The 23,281-nt window shown below is 39.8% G+C and overlaps 1 protein-coding gene across 1 annotated transcript in view; it reads left to right on the forward strand.

Moving 5' to 3' along the window:
• ROBO2 (roundabout guidance receptor 2) overlaps positions 1-23,281 on the forward strand; it is a 583,446-nt gene that overhangs the window by 518,181 nt on the left and 41,984 nt on the right. The window contains exons 21-24 of the mRNA XM_067543334.1: positions 4,024-4,305; positions 4,657-4,782; positions 10,841-10,997; positions 21,683-21,943. Of these exons, the coding sequence (XP_067399435.1) occupies positions 4,024-4,305; positions 4,657-4,782; positions 10,841-10,997; positions 21,683-21,943 (826 nt within the window). The remainder of the gene's footprint in view (positions 1-4,023; positions 4,306-4,656; positions 4,783-10,840; positions 10,998-21,682; positions 21,944-23,281) is intronic.

A 23,281-nucleotide genomic window follows, 5' to 3' on the forward strand; every position in this document is an offset into this window, starting at 1 on the left:
GCGTGGTATAAAGCACAATTCTTTCTGTGTGCCATGGCTGACTAAAAATGAAATGTTCGTCTGCTTTGAGGGTGACTTGTAAAGAAAAAATAATCACATTTGTGCCTCTTTCTGCTTCTTTAAATATAGGGCTAGATTGTGACTTAAGCTACATCCCAGAAACATGCATGGGAAGGGATGCATCACCTCAGATGGAGCACATAAGATGCTCTCTAGGCGCTGCTCCTTCCATATGAGGGTGAGCAATCTGCCCCACTGTAGTGTAGGGGACTAGGAAATGTCCTCCCCTCTTTCTCTACCCTTTTTGGGGGAATGGGTTATGTAGGATAGCAGGACTGAGCAAGGAGCTCAGAGATGACTGTTCTGAGCAGCCCTTGAGCATCTCCATAGAGAAGGAAACTTGTTGTTCACCTCTCTGTCCCTGCATAGCCTCATTAGTGGGGCTGTTCTAACTCTGGGCCATAATGTATAGAGAAGGCCACAAAGATTTTTTTATGCAGGTGGGGACGGTATTGGGAAGAGGGAAGCTGTTTGAATTTTTAGGATCTTTTTTTCTGCTCTGGTTTCATTGGAAGTCCTTTTTTGGACAGTCTCAGATATCATTATTTTGATGCTAACTCCATAACAAAGAGAGCTTTTCTCTCGAGTGTTTTAGTCAAAAGGATGTTAAAACACAAAAGACAGAGTTTTAAACATGCCAAATAATAATCACATCCCCTCTCATTTCCTTGGTTCTCTGATGTCATCCTACCAAATCGACTGTCTCTATACAGCCTTCCAGGGTACAGAACACCTGAATTTCTAATATTTAAAAAAAAAAAAAAAAAAGAAGAAGCAGAAATAAAAAAAAGTATGTCAAAATTTCCATATGACGGGTCACTTCTCAATTTGTTTGTAACACTTTGCTGTGTTGTATAACATTCTTTCTCTAATATTATACCATGGCTCCGAACTATTTTAAAACACTTTATATTAACTTTCCATATAGCAAAACCATCTTTATGTACTCATATTACAAATATGGTGTAATAGAGAGCATGTCTGTAGAAAATATTGAGAGGAAAGCTGTAGTATTATACGTACATCCGCCAGCTTCTTGACTGCAGATGCCCTGAAAATATGATTCTTGAGCATTTCCAGATCTTTGCATTAGCACCCATTGTACAAAAAATTAACATTTTCTCATAGCATTTGGCCCAAGTTTAGAAGTAGATTTTAGAGATTTTTGCCTTCAATGTTTAAGGGGAGGGGAGGACCAGATGTCTCAAAAGGACATAACATTTATTCTTTGAATTTTAGTAGCTAAATGGCATTCATAACTTGATGTTTCTGCTATCAGTCCCTTGATTTTAACTCTAGGGGCTCAAGTCAGAGAATGATACTTATACCCCCCCCCGCCCCCCCGGTGGCCACTTTCCATTGGGTAAAAGGAATGGAGTGGCATAAAGAGTTTCTAGACTTTCTAGACATCTTGGATGTGGCCAGGGGATGGTTTCTTTGTGCAGAAACCGTGAACGATGGCTTTACAGCTGTCTTACAAAAACTCCCTTACCCTTGCAAACTCTGGTGTAGAGGGTATGCCAGGGCAAGACACTGAGTGTGAGGGACATATTGAGGGCAGGGCCATATCACAGAGTACTGCAAATATTTTGAGCAGTGCTTTGGCCCCGTAAGGCAGAGTGAAGAGACCGTTGTAACTTAGATAGGACCCCAAACTAAATTACCTGAGGATCTAGAGTGCAGGATAGGATTTGGAGTATTTTCAACAGAAAAACCTTGACTATGGAATATGCTTCCCTCTATGACAACGTGATGGAAAATTCATTTGTTTTTTCAGGCTTTTCCACAAGAGATATGATTGAATGAGATGAGTCTTGTGTGGTAGTGCTTGATTTTTTACTATATAATTACTTTGTAAATTGACAGTTAAAGAATTGTTCATGTGCTCAACGTGCATTTTATTAAACTAAAGAACCCCAATTTATAATAAATAGTTCTATTTAAAATTTCCAATACTTATGGGCAACCTATGCTTCACTGGTAGTAAGACGAAGTGACAATTTCCAACTATCAGGGAGGTATGCACACGGACCCCAATATTATTATTATTATTCAACAGTGATCTGCTCTGTGCATATATTTAGAGTCATGTCTGATTATGCTGGATACAAGTATATTTTGCTGCTTTTTACTCCTATCATCTCTACAGCAGAGCCAACACAGGCTGATGGAGCTGGATGCTGGGTTTTTTTTTTTTTACATCATTAACAGAATTGTTTACTAGCTTTCAATCCATTGCAACTTCATGGAACCATTTGGGGGCAAGATAGAATCTTTATTATTGGTGATGATATACAAGTCAGATAGGACCCAGCTTGACTCTCAGATCTCCGGCTCAGTTTATAGCTGCAAACCGAGCATTGAAAGTACATTAGAACACTGTAACTAGATGCTAATGGCCTGATTTTTGAAAGATTAACTCTAGTTTTGCAGGTGGAAGACTGTGCTCTTTATTGGTTATACTTCACTTCTGTGCCCATAATTAATCTGTAGTCATGATAGAATTTAGCCATTTTATATACTTGATTGTGCCTCACCAAATAGATCATTGGCCATCTAAATCATTTCACTGCTACCTGCAAAAGTAGAAAATACAGATGAGCCCAAACCAAATCCTCATTTCCAAACACTCCTGAATTTTTGTGTATTTGAAATTTGAACCCCGAATAGTCGTTGTTGTTAGTGATGTTACGTTAGTGTCCAGAGGCTGTAACCAAGGTCAGTGTCCCATTGTGCTAGTTGCTGTACATACATTCTCACAGTAGGAAATAGTCCCCAAAAGCCATCAAATGACCTTGATTTTTACGATGGTTTACCAAAACCCCAGGTCTGAGCATTCTGAATTAAGAAGTATTCATAATGATTATGATTCAAATTTTACAGTCAGAGTCCATGTCCAATAGTTGGCAGTCATTTAGCATGTCTTCCATCAGTTGGATTCCACACTGAGTACCACTCTTCTGAACTTAAACACATTAGAAAAAGAGCCATGTTTGAAATATTTGGCTCTGAGAGAGTGTTATAAGCTGATCAGTGTTTCTGCCTGTGCCATTGTACCAGTCACCATTCAGGCATCTTTTCAGGTATACTTCAGAGGTGTTAACTTTTAAAACTAGTATTCTGCCAGTAAGTGTCACTGTGAGATTTCAAAAGGAGAGAGACTTCAGATCTAAAGGATTACAATTATAAATCTGCAATATGTAAAATGATTCGGCATGTAAAAAAGTGAGTAAATATTTTGTTTAATATGCTACATGGTTTCCAAGGTTTAATTTCAATCTACACATAGTACAGTTTTCGAACTGAGTTGTTTGTTCTCCATTTCCAGCAGTGTACTGTATCATTATAATTGACTGATCACCTGAATCTCTTCAGTGTAGCTGAAATCTTGTCGCTGAAATGACTTATTCATGTCAGTTTTTCTGAGTTGTTGAGATGAAATGTCTTGTTTAGGTTCTAAAATCAAACCGGATAAACTGATGGATAAAACTTAAGAGAAATGCACTTTGTGTCCTGAAAAGAATTACTTTGCGCAGCCATGGCATTCATTCAGTAGTTTTGTTAGATATTTGCATGGAGATGGTTTCCACTGTGATTTGTAGATTCACTTCTTTCATCATTTCCCTAAAGCCCAGACAGTTTCATTGATTCTGACATAGAACGAACAATTGAAAACATTCTTCAGTAGTGAAATATTCCAAACTTCACCTTCCGCAGTTGAAGGTGTGGAAGAAAAAAGATGGTTTTAGGCCATGAAACGTGAAGGACAAGTAGTGGGCCTGTCACAGATGCTGATAGCTTTGGCAATGGTTGTACATCATCTCCCCTTCGTTGGCTCATGGACCCCGTCGCAGCTGAAATGCAAACGTGCAGAATGACACATTTATTTTTCATCTTAAACCTTGATAGTTTCAGGCTTCCTGTGCATCACTGATTTGTTTCATTCCCCTATGTTCACCACAGATGTGCTGACACCAGTGCCAGGCCAAGGTGATAAAACTGCCACTATGCTTTCTGATGGAGCCATTTACAGCAGTATCGACTTCACTACCAAAACTAGTTACAACAGTTCCAGCCAAATCACACAAGCTACACCATATGCCACCACGCAGATTCTGCATTCCAACAGCATCCATGAGTTGGCGGTCGACTTACCTGATCCTCAGTGGAAAAGCTCAATTCAACAAAAAACTGACCTAATGGGATTCGGTTACTCTCTGCCGGACCAAAGCAAAGGCAACAATGGTGAATTTCAGCTTTTATTTTCTTGAGTCACTGTTTATACTAGATCTTCTGTGCATGAATTAGAAAATTGTAGTTTGTGATTTACTATTCATATTTACCTTAACTAATAACATGCACCTTGCATGCATACTGTTCTCTACACCATCTCAAAATAAATTGTTCTGCACTTGAATGCTCTGTGTCTCATCGTAATCTGCAGCCCATCTGTATTTCCATTAGGACAGGCTAGGTAAAACATTTCCCACAGTCCCACCACATCTGCTTCTGACTTGCTAACTGCATGTTCTGCATGTGCTTGTGCTATAAACTAATCACATGATGCCACTATGACCTTTGCCCTTTAACTCTTAGCCTTACTTTACATCCCTGACTACCGATTGGCTGAGGGATTGTCTAATAGAATGCCACACAACCAGTCACAGGATTTCAGCACCACCAGCTCTCACAACAGCTCAGAAAGAAGTGGCAGCCTTTCAGGTTGGTTTCATTACAACGTGTGCAAAGAGAAGTATTTGTGTTTGTAAGCAGCTTGCTCTGTAGTCCTGATTATAACCAGGAAAGAGAGATTATTTCAATAATAGTTTACAGTCAAATATTGTGTTTGTCCATTTAGACATCACTGCACATGTCATTGTAGTCTGTTTTTGTTGAATTTATGTTGTCTGATTTTGTTGAATCATTATTGGATCCCAATGCCTCTGAACCATGTTATAAATGATATTTTATATCAACAAACCCACCAGAAACAGCAAAATATTCGGGTCCAAACAAATCCTTCTTAAAATGGTTGGTATTTCAAAAATTGTTTCAAGTCTGCATACAAACATAATGAAAATATTATGCGTGTGCTGCATGTTATGTTGGAAATATAACACATTTTCACTGAGCAACAATGAATTTTGTTTCTTTATGATTATTCTTTAATTCTATATTTTGACTTTGTTAAAATATTATTATTGTAAAATTATGCCATTTTAAAAGAAAACACATAACCAAAAAACTTGCAATTAAAGTGAAAGTATGTCGTTACATTTAAGCACAATAGAAAAGAGTTCTAGGGATTTTAACTAGAGGTACATATTTTTTTCTTGCAACCTTTTGGACTTCTGTTATAAGCTGAAGCAACATAACAATACAGATCTACTTTAGGAGTAGGTCAGTTTTAATGATGATTCAAAATAAATGTTGGCCTGTAATTTAAATAGCCAAAAGTATTCTTACATTTTATGGGAAACACTAACTGATTCTAGTTAAATGGAAAAATAAGCTTATTGTGCTGGCAAAAAGAGACTATAAGTTAATGTCCTGTAGTACTTTACAGACTTGTTCTTCACCTCTAATCTATAGGGTGCATTGACACGTTACTAAGAAAATTAGTTCCTCTGCATGCATATTTTCAAGTGCAGAGATTTCTATGCTGAGATATGACTCAATATGTGTTAAGTATTAGAGGACAATATCAAGCTTTTAAATGTGTTGTCTGTTCTGAATCAGTCCAACTGGCAGACTGTGTTATAGGGCTGGATTCGTTCAAATATTTGATTGTAGAATCATTGAAATTCAAGGTGACGAGACCTTTGAATTTCTGGCCTGACTGGCATGGGAAAATAAGACTTGAAAGGAACAATATTAAAAATAGACTAGATATTACATTCTAGTTCTCTGTTCCCCTGATCATGCACTGGAGTACTTTTGCCTATAGAGAGTTAAGAAAGGACAAATCCGTTTCCACACAGTACAATGTGGCCCATGTCCACAAGGATCTCAGTAGTACAGGTTCCCACCCCACATCCTCCCTTTCTCTCTCCAAACATCCTCCTTTTCTCTGTACAAGTCACATTCTCTCTCAAGCCTCATATTATCCCTCTCCCATTTTTTTCCTACCAAGCCTGTATTTCTCTCTTCATTTCCTATTCTGCCCTCTATTCATTCCCTGAAATTCCCTAACTGTCCCTTCTGTAAACAACTCAAGTCTTTTCTTCCTGCATGTATGCCATTTTAGTTTGGTCCTCCAGGTCCCTGGCTTTTATTTCTTTAATCTCTTTTCTTCTCCCAGATCCATCTCCCCACTAGTGTTCTCCTAGACTTTGTTCCCCCTCTTCCAAGATCTCTCCCCTCAAACAGTCCCCCAAGTTTCTGCCTCCCCTTCCCACTATCATCAAGGTCTCCCTGTACTTGTCATTTCTCACCAAAGTCCCAGTTTTTGCAGTGTCCCACACTCTCCAGCTCTCCTTGCCTAAGGTCCTCTTCTAGTACTTGTGTCTAAACTGACCCTTCCCACTTTCCTGGGATCCTTATCACATTCTGGGGTGAAATCCAGACTGATGAAGGTTGTGTCATTGCCTGCCCTGTAATCCTGAGTGCCTCAAAATGCTTGGCTTCTCCCTTGACTGGAGGCTTCCAGACAGCATACAAGCCTGCACTATGATTGCTTGTGTGTTAAGCAATTCTGACTAGGCAACTGTGATTCCAGCAGTCTGCTTGTTACACCACTGTCACATTCTGGCCTCCACCTGGATTATGCCTGGCAAGATGACCCCAACCCTTGCCCCCAGTCCTAAATTTTCCCGAACCTCCGTGCTCTGCAATGTCCTGCCCTCTCCTGCACCACTCAGAGAGATACTAAGATTTGTTTGTTCCTTCAATACCCCGCAGCTTTCCACATTTACTGGAGTTAACCTTTACTTTAAATCAAACCTTGCAGTGGGTTGATTTAGATTCAAAGTAAGACAAGAGTATTAACAAAAGGAGGTAGGATTTTAAGTGAGTTCAAGTATAAAGGATAGAGTTAGAAATGGCTACAACCAAAGAAAAGTGAAAAAATGCTTTATAGATGCTAAGGCTTAACACAACAAGTTACAGCTTTTGTTCAAGGTAGTTTTCTTACCAACCTACCTTCCAGCAAGATGGCTGATCACCCCCTTGGTCAGGATCTCCCACAAAGTACTCAGTTCCTTTATTATCTTAGATGAAAGATTCCTGCAGTTCTTTGCCCCTCTCTTTTATCATCTACTGAACTTTTGAAATGGATTCTTCTGAAAGTTACCCCCCAACATAAAGTTCATTCAAAGCAACATGGAGCCTGTTGATGAAGGAAGTTCCATGCTGGTTTCTTTCCCTGCTTGTGTTCGCTAAAATGCAAATGGATTTGTTTACTACCATCTCCTCCCCCTGCTGTGATACTCAGTGGTGCTCCCCTGGTTTGCTTGAAGTGCCTTCTATGTACATTGTATTCCCATTATCTCTTATTGTATCTTGGAAATATCTTTAAGATGTCAGATAAGGTGTTAAGGTAACTTTTGCCCTGCCCGGCAGACACACTTTAATAACACAATTTCCAATATGTCTGTAATTTTGAATTATTCCTCCATAAATACACCATGCAATAATATTAATGATCAGTATGTTATTAGTGTTCTATGGATATCCATAGGACACCTTTTAGATACAGGTTATGACGTTAGTGAGTTGGGGTACACTGAGCTGGTCACGACTGCTGAGACTTACTAGCCGATAACAGTGAGCCCTTGGCCATCTTGCATTGGGATGCTGTTAGGGTCACACACCCCCAATAATTATCCCCAACGATATCCCCTGCCTTTCCTTTGCCCAAGTTCCTTCCCTGTTCTTGTGTCACACAGGTACCTTCCTCCCTATGGTGCCCCCTATATCTACCTTCCCCAAGATTTTCCTTCTACCTTTCTCCACTGCCCTCCCAAAGTTCACCCTTTTACTGGTTCCCCTTCCCTCTGAGGTCCCTCAGGTGCCCCAGTTTATGGCCATCTCCTGTACTTGCAAGGTTCCAAGTCCCTATCCTCCCCTTCCCAAGGATCCATTTTATCTATTCCCTGCAAGTTTCTTGTCCCCTTAAGCTGCTCCATGACCCTGCAACCCCATTTTCCTTCCTGCCCCCACTAAGGTTCATCTTTTGCCATCCAAAGTCTTCCCTGTTTCTTGAAAGTTCCTCCTATACCTGTCCCCAAAGAGGGGAAGAAGAAAAAGAGACTGCTGTGCCAGTCTCATAGCTATAAAGCCTTCTAATCAGCTCAGTTCCCATCTAGCCCTACCGGACTCCAGCCTCTTACCAGCCTCCAGACCCTCCCAGACAGAAGAGGAGGGACCCTGGTAGAGAAGGCAGAGAGCTGAGTTGGCTACAGTGGGTAGTCTCAGCTGCAGGCTCCTTCTGGCTGGGGTGAACTGAATCCCAGCTGGGCAGCCTGCAGGAGAGGGGAAGAGAGGTTACTGAGCACTCCTGTATAAAGCAGCAGCCTGGTTTCTGTGGCAGTCTCTGCTGCCTCTCCTCTCACCCCTCTCGTTAGCCCAGCCAAAAGGGGCTGTTTTTCCTTCCAAGCTAAAAGTTCTGGTGTACTTGTGCGCTCCCTCCCACCTGCCCCCACCTCTGTCATAATGCCCTTTGCTGGGTCGCTTTGCTCATAGAGCTCGAACGAGGCAAGCAGGGCTCGATGCATGGTTGGCACCATCACCTACATTTCAATCATGGCTTATAAATCCTGCCTCGCCTGTGTTATTGTGACCTTTGACCTTATTTTGGCTGGCATTTGCCCAGCTGCATACTCAGATCATCATAAAATGAGGCTAAGGTGGGTAGGTTGGATTAGGCTGTGCTTTCTGAATCTATTCTTGTGGCTGCTGCATCCCAAATATGAGCTCATTTGAATTGGTCCATTTTTCTATAGAATCAGCAAACTAAGAAACCAAGGGAATAATTACTTCTCTGGATTCCTCCAAAAGATGACTGACTGTGTAGAATCCAGTACTGGAATCCTATAGACTTATTTTTCTGGGTGATGCTTCTGGGTTTTGCTCAGACTCTCCTGGCTTCCATGATAGCCACAGGTTTTTCCAAGTGGTTGCAGACTAGATTGCATCTTCTCTTTGGGCTGGAACAGCAAAAAAAAATGTGAAGATATTTGTCTTAATCATGCTCAGAACTTCCTCTCCCCTGGGCTGGGATTAAGAGAACCTATCCTTAAGTCTGTTGAGATGGAGTAGGGACAAAAATGTGTGGGAAAGATGTTAATGATGGGCCTACAGATGCTGATGGCTTCAGGTGTGGTGTAGGCTTCTTGGAGCGATGCTGTTGACTATTCATTGAAGCACTATTCGGGTTCTTTAGCTGACTGTTATGATAATCTTTTATCCACCTCCACTGATAGACTGACACCTATACATTATCGAGCCCCTGCATTGCTCCCCAACCACCACTATTTAGGGGATGACATGTAATGGTTGATGTGACAAGGGAGGATGCTGGAACACCAGTCCTGGAAAACTCACTCTGATTTGGACTGATCAAAAGATAGAAATTTTTTTTGTGGCTGTCAGGTGCGTGGAAATCTTTGTTTTCTTCTGCATTGCTATTGGCTGCATCTCACCCAGTGCAGGTGTCAGATGATGACTGACTGATTTACCTCCATTGTAATCTCACAGTAAAGGAAATATCAGACAGCAGAGTGGCAAGGGATTGGAGGAGAAAAAAGGACTAGTGGATTGGAATAGCCACCTCATTTGTACCTGTCCTACCTCCCAAAATTGCATTTTTCATAGGGAAAGAGAGGATCAAATGAAAGGAGGACAAAAGAAAGAAAGAGGGTATAGAGGAATGAGGAAGCAAAGAAGAGACCTGTGTAAATTGACTTATTTCCATGGAACAAGGAGTGGTTCAAATGGAAGTAGCACAGAAGGTGGTAAAGAGCTAAGGAAAATGTGGATGAAAGAGGGTACAAAGAAGGAACAAAAGGATTAAAAAAGAAGGACAAAGGCAAAGAGTATTACCCAGCTAATTTCCACCTGCGTCTTCCCAGTTTTAAGTTGCACATCCAGTTGTAGACTTTTCCATTATGTCCACAAACTAATTGCATGCTTTCTACAAAATAAGCCATGTGAAGTATATGCTCCTAAAAAGATTTTAAAAGGCTCATTGATACTTTTTTTTTTTTAATTGAACTTGCTAATACCATTTCGGCAGAAACCCAATTACTTTTACCTTTACATTTTGACAACCATGCTTGTCATTCTTGCTGAAAGAAATTGACTCTAATGGCAAAGTTTTAGGCTGTGTCCTTAAACTCTCTGTTTTCCACAGAGATTATGCAAAACAGTATTATAAATACACTGAAATCTGACATTTGAAAGAATTTGCTGTGGTCTATTATTTTTTCCAACAATGAATGCATGGAGGCTTAAAGCAGACATGAATAAATCAATAAATATATTTTTGATAAAGAAAACTGTTTTTATTTTATTTCGTTTATGCACCATTGTGATGAGGTTCTATGGGGTTCATATTTTTTAAAAGAAGCAATTTTCAGCAATTATGCAGAATATTTTCCCATTCTATCCTATTATTATTTAGAACCGTGTAACAACCTTAACATGTTGATGCTGATGTTGCTAAGATATAAATACATCTTCTTTTTTTGGGTATGCCATCTGGAATCAGAATTCTTCCAAAGAAATGTACATAGCCAACATTTTTTCCATTATATCTCTGTAACTTTTGTTGCTTTTGCAGGTGGAAAAGGAGGAAAAAAGAAGAAAAATAAAAATACTTCCAAGCCCCAGAAAAATAATGGGTCTAACTGGGCCAATGTTCCCCTACCACCTCCTCCAGTGCAGCCGCTCCCAGGCACAGAGATAGAACACTATGGAGAGGACCAGCAAGAAGCAGGGTGAGCCCCTTTCTTCTGTTGATACAGTCAGTGGTTTTTTATCACAGTTGTTTTTGTCTTAATGTGAATAAAACATCCTTATTTTAGATTGTCTGCAAGTCATGGCAATGCATTCCCAGTTATAATATTGCTTATTGGTTTGGTAGAAAATATGACATCTCTGTGAAATAAGGACCTTATCTTGCAATCTTTCCTCGTGTAAATCATCTTATTGAAGTCCAGTGGGTCTGCTTCCATGAAAATGGTTGCATGATCAGGTCTTGTGGATTCGCTTGAGAATGTCTGAAAAGGGCAATAAGGATAACCTAGCCTCATAGTATTTAGAGCTGATTCTGCCACCCTTATTCATGTGGAGTAGTACCTTACACTGCAAGTAGCTTCACTGAAGTCAATCAGACTTCTTGCAGAGGAAAGTGCTTCTGAGAGTGAATAAGGGTAGCAGAATCTGGCTCTTGGACTTTTTCTAAAGTCTAGCCATAGTAAAACAGCCACCAAAGACACACCAAAATGGAATAATTTTAGAAGACCAGCCAGTAGGTGATATTCACCTTTCATAAGAACTTGCAGAATTGAAAAAGGAGGTAAAGTTATATACACACTATAGTGTGAGTTTCTGGAGTTTAAACATTTGGCTTGCTAAACCTCATTCCCAAAAGACAGAAAATCATTCAATAATTTTTTTAAAGTGGAAATGGACATTTCATGTAAAGAAAAACAACCCTGCAATTTTTTTCATAACTTGTTTGTTTATTGAAAATTCTTCAGGAGAACAGTCAAAATATAAGAAAAAAGAAATTATAACAAATGTAGGAAAACAGTTGGAAATGGTCAAATTAATCTCTGGTGGAGCCTGTGGAAGTCAGTGGAGCACCATCAGAGATAAATTTGGTCCAACCATGTGTATTGATAATCCAATATTTTCAGAAAATGAGAAATAATTTTTAAAATAATCATGGCATCCTCCATCTTCTCTTTTTAATTTAGAAGCTAATCCTCTTATTTTTTCTTGTTCTAAGTAAAGGTAATATAATATTTATTGAATCATCTCCCAAAGCTATGGTTGATTTAAGTAATGTTTAGATAGTACATTTTAACAGGCAAACTGTATATTGTTCATGTATTTGCTAATGTTGGCATATTTATCAGAATACATACCTAATTTTTTTAAAGCTCACATTTCTCCCTTCCCACTGTGTTATCCTGCAGTCTCTCCTTTATCTCCCCCATCCCTCTCCATTTCCTTTCCAACAGGCTCACACTTCCCCACCCTTTCCGCGGTCTTCCATAAACTTCTTTTTCTTTCTCCATGTACATCTTACACTCAACTTCCCCTTTTCTCCTAGTTGCCCACCATAGCAACCAGTTTCTCCTTCTTTACCTGCAATTTCTCAATAGGTCTCACCAGCCCCTCTCCCATCCCTACAGTCTTGCTAGGTGGAGATAGTTATCTATTTCCTTGGTTCATATTTTTCTTTATCCCACCTCACACAGGTTTTCTTGTTCCTGACTCTCCTACACATTTCCTTAATTTTCCTTCCTCCCACTTCCCCTTTTTTCACACACTGATCTCTAGCACCAGCATCTCTTTTCAATACTTATTATTGATACAACCTCTTAGTGTTTGGCACAACTGTTTTGGCTGCTTCTCTCTAGGCCACCAGCCCCAAAAAAAGAATTCAAATTTCCATTTTCTGAGTTATGTTACTCAGAATGGGAAAGTTGAATTTGGATATGACTTTGGCCTAATAGAGAGACTGCCAGATCAGCTGTGCCCCTCAATCCAGCAACAGACTGTGCAAATGTGTGAATTCCAGAAAGGGAGGTGGAAATGGAGGCTATTGGAGATGAATATGTTGTGCAGCAGCTGGAACCTATTAGCATGTCGTGGAAAAAAAGTTTGTTACAGAAAGGGAAAGAAAGTTTATCCATACTACTCTGATATGGGCACAAAAGTTTTGATTTGGTTCCTTTCAGAAAATGGGGAAAGACTCAGGTCCTTTCTTACGGTTTTTTTACCCCAATCTGTCATTTAATCTGTATCATGCTTACAAGGATCTATGTGTCCCTTTAAACTACCCTCCTTCTGGAACACCAAAATGTAGGTGATCAAATAAATCTAAAAACTTGACATTAAGCCCAGTCCTGCCACCCTTATTCACATTGAATAACCCCAGCTCTATGGATCTATGGGATGGCTTGCAGAGTAAGATTCCATTCAGCCTGAGTAAGCATGTCAGAGTCTGTAAGACTGCATACTCTACCCAGAGCTATTCAAATATGTTTTCCAGCCAAACGAATTTGGCAAGTTCATCAAAAGTTCTCTAAACATTTCAGTTGACCCCAAAAGGTTTTTTTTGGGGGGGGGAGGGGGGGAGGGGGGGAAGTTTCGCCTCCCCCAAATTTCATCCAGTTCTCAGTATATCTTTCACATATTTTGGACTTCAAAGTACTATCAATATTTTAATGAATTTTTTCCAAAAATGCAATTTACTTTACTATAAAAATTTAAGATATGATTACTAATAATAATTCTCTAGATCAATTTGGTATTCATTATTTTTAAAAATAAACAAGTGTTTATATTTACCTGAAATAACTCTGCAATAATAGGCAGACACCTTCCATTTTCTTTAAAGGTGACAAACTGATAAATAAGACAGGTGAATTGAAGTATCATCCAGTGAAAGCCATTGTGACATAGGGCTTGACTCCTTAGTTGCATAAAATATCTGTTATCTAGCTGGAAGAAATTATATTAGTCACCAAGACAACAATGGTTATTTAAGGGTAGAGTAATTAGGGATGCTGAGAGCACAGATCCAAGTTCCACACAATTTTTGCTGAGTTTATCTCTCAAATTACACTTTTCAGTTACTTATAATGTCATGTTGATAGTAATTGCAATCAGACTTTCTAAAGTACAACTTACCAGTCAAAATGACAAAAACAAAATGAAAATTAGACTTATACACCAGCTGGAGCAAATAGGCACAGCTCCATTGAAACAGCAGAGTTACATTGATTTATACCAACAGAAGATCTAGCCAGCATATTTTTGGCATTTCTGCATTTTTTTTTCTTTCAACCTACTAAAGTCGAATTAAAGTGCAAAATCAAGATTGTATTTCCTATGTCAGCGTTAATATTGACATACTGAATATTTTGGAGAGGAAGGTGATCAGGAATAGTCAGCCTGGATTCATCAATGGCAAGTCATGCCTGACCAACCTGACTGCCAGATTGACCAACCTGATTGATGGAATCATCGAAGATTGGGGATGGAAAGGACCTCAGGAGGTCATCTAGTCCAACCCCAACTAAATCATCCCAGCCAGGACTTTGTCAAGCTGGGCCTTAAAAACCTCTAAGGATAGAGATTCCACCACCTCCCTAGGTAACCCATTCCAGAGCTTCACTCCCTCCTAGTGAAAAAGTTTTTTTCTAATAGTCTAATCTAACAGTCTAGACCTCCCCCACTGCAACATGAGACTATTGCTCCTTGTTCTATCATCTGCCACCACTGAGACCCCCCTTCAGGTAGTTGAATCCCCCCTCACTTTTCTCTTCTTCAGACTAAACAAGCCTAATTTCTTCAGCCTCTTCTCATAAGTCATGTGCCCCAGCCCACTAATTATTTTCATTGCCCTCCACTGAACTCTGCAATTTGTCCACATTCTTCCGGTAGTGGGGAGCTCAAAACTGGACACCATACTCCAGATGTAACCTCACCAGTGCCAAATAGAGGGAAACAATAATTTTGTCTTGATCTGCTAGCAATTCTCTTACTAATGCAGCCCAATATGCTGTTAGCCTTCTTGGCATCAAGGGCACACTGTTGATTCATATCCAGCTTCTTGTCCACTGTAACCCCCCAACTCCTTCTCTGTAGAACTGCTGCCTAGCCAGTCAATCCTCACTCTGTAGCAGTGCATGGGATTCTTTTGTGCTAAGTGCAGAACTCTGCATTTGTCCTTGTTGAACCTCATCAGGTTTATTTTAGCCCAGTCCTCCAATCTGTATCCTATCCTTACCCTCCAGTGTATCTACCACTCCCCCTAGCTTAGTGTCATCTGCAGACTTGCTGAGGGTGCAGTCCACCCCATCCTCCATATCATTAATGAAAATGTTGAACAAAACCAGCCCCAGGATCAACCCCTTGGGAACTCCGCTTGCTACTGCCTGCTAACTAGACATCGAACCATTCATCACTACCCAGTGAGCCCGATGATCTAGCCAGCTTTCTATCCACCATATAGTCCATTCATCCAACCCAAACTTCTGTAACTTGCTGGCAAGAATACTGTGGGAGACCATATCAAAAGCTTTGCTAAAAGTAAAGGGATATTATGTCTACCACTTACCCCACATCCACAGAGCCAGTCATCTCATCATAGAAGGCAATCAGGTTGGTCAGGCATGACTTGCCCTTGATGAATCCATGCTGGCTGTTCCTGCTCACCTTCCTCTCCTCCAAATACTTCAAAATGGATTCATTGGGAACCTGCTCCATGATTTTTCTGGGGACTGAGGTGAGGTTGACTGGCCTGTAGATCTCGGCTCCTCCTTCTTCCCCATTTTAAAGATGGGCATTATATTTGCTTTTTTTTCCCAATTGTCTGGGACTCCCCCAGTCACTTTGAGTTTGCAGAGATAATGGCCAATGGCTCTGCAACCACATCAGCCAACTCCCTCAACACCCTTGGATGCATTGCATCCAGCTCCATGGACTTGTACATGTCCAGCTTTTCTAAATAGTCCTGAACCTGTTCTTTCACCACTGTGGGCTGCTCTCCTCCTCCCCGTACTGTGCTGCTCAGGGCAGTAGTCTGGGAGTTGACCTTGTCTGTGAAGACAGAGGCAAAAAAAGTATTGAGTACTTACTTCAGCTTTTTCCACATCATCTGTAACTAAGTATCCTCCCCCATTCAGTAAGGGGCCCACACTTTCCTTTACCTTCTTGTTGCTATCATACCTGTAGAAACACTTCTTGTTACCCTTGTCCCTTGCGAGCTGCAACTCCAGTTGTGGCTTTAGCCTTCCTGATTTCACTCCTTACATGCTCAAGCAGTACTTTTATACTCCTCCCTAGTCATCTGTCCAAACTTCCACTTCTTGTAAGCTTTCTTTATGTGTTTAAGCTAACCGAAGATTTCTCTGTTAAGCCAAACTGGTCGCCTGCCATATTTGCTATTCTTTCTGCACATTAGGATGGTTTGTTCTTTTGCCCTCAGTAAGGTTTCTTTAAAACACAGCCAGTTCTCTTGGATTCCTTTCCCCCTCATATTAGCCTTCCAGGAGATCCTAACCATCGGTTCCCTAATATAGTGAAAATCTGCTTTTCCGAAGTCCCGGATCCGTATTCTACTGCTCTCCTTTTTTCCTTTTGTCAGGATCCTGAAATTGACCATCTCATGGTCACTGATGCCCTGATTGCCATCCATTTTTACTCCCCTACCAATTCTTCTCTGTTTGTGAGCAGTAGGTCAAGAGGCACACACCCCCTAGTTGGCTCCTCCAACACTTGCACCAGGAAGTTGTCCCCAACACTCTTCAAAAACTTCCTGGATTGTCTGTGCACTGCTGTATTGCTCTCCCAGCAGATATCAGGGTGATCTCATTGAAGTCCCCCACGAGAACCAGAGCCTGTGATCTGGAAACTTCCATTAGTTGACTAAGAAAGCCTTGTCTTCCTCATCCTTCTGGTCTGGTGATCTGTGGCAGACACCCACCATGACATCACCATTGTTGCTTTTGTCTCTCAACTTAACCCAGAGACTTTCAACAGGTTTTTCTCCATTTTCATTTTGGAGCTCTAAGCAATCATAGTGCTCTCTTACATACAGTGCAACTCCTCCACCTTTTTTCCCCTTCCTGAATAGTTTATACCCATCCATGACAGTGCTCCAGTCACGTGAGTTACCTCATCAAGTCTCTGTTATTCCAGTCACATCATAGTTCCTTGATGGTGCCAGGCCTTCCAATTCTTCCTGCTTTTTTCCCAGGCTTCTTTGCATTTGTGTACAGGCACCTAAGATAACTAGCCAATTGCCCTACTTTTTCAGTACAAATCAGGAGGCCTCCCCTGTTGCACCCTTCTCCTTCTGCTTCCTCCGGGTGTCCCACTTCCCCACTTACCTCCAGGCTTAGGTCCCAGTCCCCTGGCGAACTTGGTTTAAAGTCCTCCTCACAAGGTTAGCAAGCCTGTCTGCAAAGATGCTCATCCCTCTCTTCGTTAGGCGGATCCTGTCTCTTTGTAGCAATCCCTCTTCTTGGAACAACATCCCGTAGTCAAAGAATCCAAAGTCCTCTCTCTGACACCACACATTTACTTTAATTTTAATTGTATTTATCTTAATTAGTTTAGGTTTCTAACATAAATACCCAGCATAATATTACATTTTAATATTAAAAATCAAAATTAAAAAATATTTGGAAATAGCCATGTTGCACAAGAAAACTCAAAAGAAAACTTAAATCCGTTCAGACAGACCTTGCAATGTGATTTGACGATGAACAAACTTAGACCAACAGGACAGTATCCTGGAGAAAACTCTACTTCCAACCCTTTCTGCCTCCTAATTTCTAAGTTCCTCTTTGTTCATGAGCATGATCATCCCAACTAAACACAGCTGCAAAAGATTTCATACATCGAAGTTAACACATTAAATTGCACCTGGAGACCTATAAGTAGGCAGCAGCCTGTGAAGAACATGTATATTAGAATCTACATCAGCTTTGCCATTACATTAGCAGGCAACACCATTGCACATTAGCTTAAGTTTCCAGATTGTTTTCACAGGTAGCATCAGATGAAGGGAATTGTAGAAATCCAGTCCAGAACTAATTGTTGTGATGTTTGCAACCAAGAAGAATGGTTATGATCATCTAGTCAAATTCTTAGCTCTTTTGCTTTTAGCTACACCAAATTACCTGCTCTCCAGATGTGTACAAGGGTCTAAAATCGGTCCCATACTCCCCCCAAACTATGAACCTCGTAACAAAAGATGGATATGTTGGGCCAAATTCTCAAGTTAACTAAGGCCATTTTATGCCACATAAGTGGTGCAATGTGACCAAAGACAGCCAGTGGAGAATTCCCCCAGTACAGGAGAATTCCCTGCTCACGGAGATGACTGCTGCCTGCTGTGCCAGGCATCTGTAACACAAAAGTATGGAGAAGATGTGCTCCAGAAGTAGGGAAAGAAGTGGGTGTGGCACAGCAGAGCTCAACTATGCCATATTCTCCACTGACCTAACTTAGTGCTGCTCCTGTGTGACTCCAATTTGTACAGGACTCGAGTGACTGAGGATTATAAAATAGCTTCAACTGACTATGTGTGGCAGCTCCCAGCCCCCACCCAACCCTTCATTTTGCTTGACCTATGTTTGATGAGATAAAGAATCTGTTCTATTCTTTCAATTGAGGGAGCAGATATCACCTCCAAATAAAAGCAGATTTTTATATGTCTATATATTTGGGCTTTTGTGTAAGCTATTCAGAAAGTCCGTTTGTGCGGATATTTCCATCTCCCTTTCCTGATCTTCCACCAACACCATCTCCATTCCCTGCTGTCTTCCCTAACTTTTCCTAGTATCCCCACATTTCCGTTGCCCCTTCTCTCCTTTCTCTCAGCTATCCTCAGTCAAGCACCCTCCTGATTCCCCTTCTTGAGAAATTGTTTTTTCCTTGCTTCAGTTAATAATCTGGACAGTGGCTATACTGAACATTGATCGCTTAATTATTTTGCTTGTTTATTTTTTATCACTAATAATATGCATCATTCCACCCAACCCCATGAAAACTTTCATTCAGACAGCTAGTCATAAGACAAGTTTAATTATTGCTATTGATTATTCCTGACTAGAAATAAAAATGAGATGTTAATTAGTTGTGATCAATGTAATTGTTAGCCATATTACTTCTCGAGGAAAAAGTAATGAGGGTAATAATATGATACTCTTTAACTTCAAATACATCCTTTTTGCCAGCATCTGAAAAAAGGGACATTCCTGGTTTGAAAGTTTGTGTATTATAACATTTTTTTTGGTAAAAAGACCCATCACATTGTCTATCTTGTCTAATTCATATTGTAAAGCGATGGCAACATGTCAACAGGGTATATATTAACTAGCTTGTTAACAAGCAAAAATAAATAGGAAGTTAAAAAACATAAGACTATAAAGTGGCAACAGTAATGAAAACATACAGATTTGGGGTTTTCCAGGACAAGTTTCAGACATAGACTTAAAGTCAATTACCAGGGAATTGCTGCCAGAAATCCCTGGTGATATTAAGCACTAAGACTTTATAGATAAGTACTAGGAAAGTGTAAAATTGTATTTTACTCAGAAAATATGGATGTGAACAATATTTACTGTGCAACAGTTTAATCGGCTCCACAAACTAAGCAAAGTATATCAGATGAAATGAGTTAGCTGTAAAGGTCATTACGGATAAATGTCAGCAATATCTTGATACTATATCACACTATCATGCATTCTGTACATGTTATATTACATTAAAATGATAAAAGAACATTAAGGTTTCAAAATCAATCATTCAAAAGTTAGGAAATGTCCAAATTAAGTTTGACTGTGCATATGCATTATGATGTAGTCATTAATTACATGGTCTTTTCCATCCAAATTTTTGTCTGTAAAGTCAGTCCCCTTTAACTATTATGTATCTAAAAGGTATAGACTTCTATACAGGGAAGAGGAAATTGTTCTTTCATACATTTTAGAAATCTCTAAATATTGCGTAAAATAGCTTTTCTGTCCATACTGCAACTTTAATGTTCTCTGTCTCATGATATGTTAGAACTAGAAACAACAGCTTTACTGGAATGGAAGATACAACTTCTAGCCTTGACGGGTCACAGTATATCAGATCCTACACCTTTCTTTGGTCCAGGACTAAATATTGCACTCTGACCAATGTAATTCTAGCTGAAAATTCCTTATATGAGAGGAAGGAAGGAAGGAAGGAAGGAAATAAATAAATAAATAAATAAATAAAGGCATATATTTTTTAATTTTGTAGCAATGTGTTGAAGATGTTTAGAAATTTAAAATGTCATCTAAGCAGTTTCAGTAGAGATTAATTAGTAGGTGTGGTGCTGGCAGAGAGGTCCAGGTGCATGATAAATGCAATTTATCAGATGGTTCTGTAATTTATCATGTATATATATAATTTATTCCCTGGTGTTTAGGGTGAACTGCATGTGTTGCTATTGCATGCATTTAATATTTTTCCTAGAATATAAAATACACATAGGCAATGTGGACAGTTCACAATCTCTGTGGAAACCATAACTTTTGAATTCACTACATTTAGTGCGTTGAAAGACAAATATGTAACACTGAATTAACAAACTATAGTGTTTTACATTTAGAGCCATATTCCCTTCCCTGTTTCTGGCTCCTTTGTAATGAGCAGGCAGCAAAAAGGAGCTGGAATGTAGACTGAAGGGCCAGATTTTTAAAGGTATTTAGGTGCTTAAAGATGCAGATAGGCACATAGTGCAATTTTCAGAAGCACTTTGGCACCCAGCTCCAGTAGCGGCTGGGCACCTGGACTTCATTGAAAATCCCACTGGGTGCCTTTTAAAAATTTGACTCTAAGGCTATGCACCTGAATACCCATGGCAGCTCCAGCTTGAGTTCTACACTGCTGTTTTTAACGCTGTAGCATGTGCCTGAGTCTGTAGACCTAGGCTCTGAGATTCGCTGCCATGTGTTTTAAAACACCATGTAGACACATCTTAAGTGTCCAGCTGAGAATTTCCCCAGGGTAGATATCTTTGTTTACATGAAACCAGAATAGACATCTCCTATGCCAACTACCCTCTCTCCCCCCTACCTAGGGGCTATATTAGGGTTAGTGTGGAGTGGAGCAGCTTATAGAACAACATGTGAAATGGCTGCTTGCCTTTCCAGTTACAGATTAATTTATCAACTGTGTGGGAGTAATGACTGGGTTAAATGTGGAATAATGGTAACAACAAACCTTCCAAACTTCTCTTGGCATGGTCCAACACCTTTAGTCACTGTTTTAGAGATGCAAGGAGAGACCTAACACATGCTTGTTGGAAGGAAGTTGGAAGTACGGGAGTGCTATGCTTAAATATTTGAGTTCATTCACTGTCTTTTAATGAGTGGCTTGGGTTTTCATGTCCAGATGCAGGTAAATCTTTAATGCATTCTCTTAGTTTAATAATCCAGAATGTGAGTTAGTTCATTTCCTTTGGTAATTGTGAGGTTACATTATATAATCAATATTAAAAAAACACGATAATGGACATGTGGTTTGTTGTAGCAAATTTTGTTCAAATTACTTAGCTATTATGAGGAAAATTGAACAAAACCAATTGACAAATTTCAGCAACTATTGTCCTAATTATATTTAGAATAATGATTAAATCTCAAACTACATGTTGGGGTGGGCATCTCCAAAACCAAAATCTCCAAAACCTCATTATCCTTCAATTCTCTCCTCAAAATGCTGCTTTTCTCAGTTTGTACACCACTTAGCACAATGGATTTGTCGTCTATAACTAATGCTCCTAAGCTCAACGGTAATGTGAATAATAAATATATCAATAAGTAAGATATCTATCTTTCCATCTAGTATAGAGAGGAGGCTAGATTTGGTTGGTGCTAAATTTACATGATCTTGATTTCAGGTATGACAGTGATGGTTGGTGTCCTCCTTTGCCAGTTCAGACGTACTTACACCAGGGGATGGAGGATGAGCTTGAAGAAGATGATGACAGAGTCCCTACACCACCAGTCCGAGGAGTGGCCTCCTCACCTGCAATCTCCTTTGGGCAACAGTCCACTGCAACTCTCACACCTTCTCCACGAGAGGAAATGCAGCCAATGCTCCAAGCCCACCTTGATGAATTAACCAGGGCCTACCAGTTTGACATAGCAAAGCAAACATGGTAAATATTTGAGCTAGGCAAATGTCATTTTAGGAAATGAAAACAGCAGTAATAATAATGTCCAGTGCCAAAATCCTTAGCACTATACAACAACTGAAACTGTTAATTGAAAAAATATATTAAAAACAGAATCCTTATGGTCTGAAAAATTTATTCTAAAAATAGGCAGTGTATTACATTTGTACTAAAAATACATCTACAGACGATATTCATCTAGAATGCTGGTTATATGCAAGTTGGTTAAATCCATCAACTGGTAACTTTTAGCCACACATTTCAGGATTGCAAATAAATTGAATTTATCAGGGCTTTAGAAATAACAAGGCACTAAATCACCGTTTAAACATCAGGTCAGTTACCTTTCATATCTGCACAACCATTATTTTTCTGAAGAACTAGCTGCATTCACATGAGAATGAAGTTTCCACATCCTAATTGTTTTGATAGTGTGTTGAAATATCATCTCTAATTTTAATAAAAAGAAAATAGAAACAGCAGGAAGAAAGTTATTAAATTACACAGAATGGATCCAGTCGTTTAGACTGTTTTTTGCCTGTTCAAAGGAAGAACAAGGAAATATCACTGTAACATTTTCACTATAAAACAAACATAAGAAGGAATCTCTTCAGGCACTGAAAAAGAACTTTTCAGTTGCATAGGACAAGGACTGAAGGTCAGTTGCTTTTTGGATGTCCCCTAAGTAGTAGTTGTCCTTTTAAAACTTTTCCATCTATATAAAATAAAAAAGAGTCGGAGAATCTTAGAAGATAAAGTATATCTAGTTGCTGAATGGCACTCCACCAGCAAAGAAGTGGGAAAGTTTCATTGGCAGACAAAGGCCACAACATTTGCTATCATTCAACATTTGCCATCATAAATAGAACAGACAGGTAGACAGTCCATGCCAAATCAAAGCCAGCTTTTTTCTCTTGGAAGCCTCTAGGCTCATTTGCAAGCTGCATTCAATCAACAGGGTAATTGGGCCCCACTGCAGTACCACATTGCCTATCATAGGCCCTGGCCTGCCCATGGGATTGGCCCCAACCTCAGGCAGCAGCTAATTCTGACCCATTCTGGTATCTAACTTAAGCCAACACACACGTGTGCCCTGCCTGTCAAGCCAACCAGGCTGTACTTTGCAGCTGTTATGCTTCCAATGGCTTGGAAACTGCAAGTGTCATTTTGGTGTCAGATGACACTGTGAATCTCATTATGACATCTATGCTCTGTTGCAAAGATTATAAAAATCTTGTATAAATAAAACCTGTATAAATATAAATAATACCCATAATCCATGTGCACTAACCAAAAGTTCATTCTCTCATACCATCTAAAGCC

The sequence above is a fragment of the Emydura macquarii genome, unplaced genomic scaffold (genome assembly GCF_026122565.2).
Source record: "Emydura macquarii macquarii isolate MOO-44397 ecotype Brisbane River unplaced genomic scaffold, CSIRO-AGI_Emac_v2 contig_75, whole genome shotgun sequence".
NCBI classification, from domain to species: domain Eukaryota; kingdom Metazoa; phylum Chordata; order Testudines; family Chelidae; genus Emydura; species Emydura macquarii.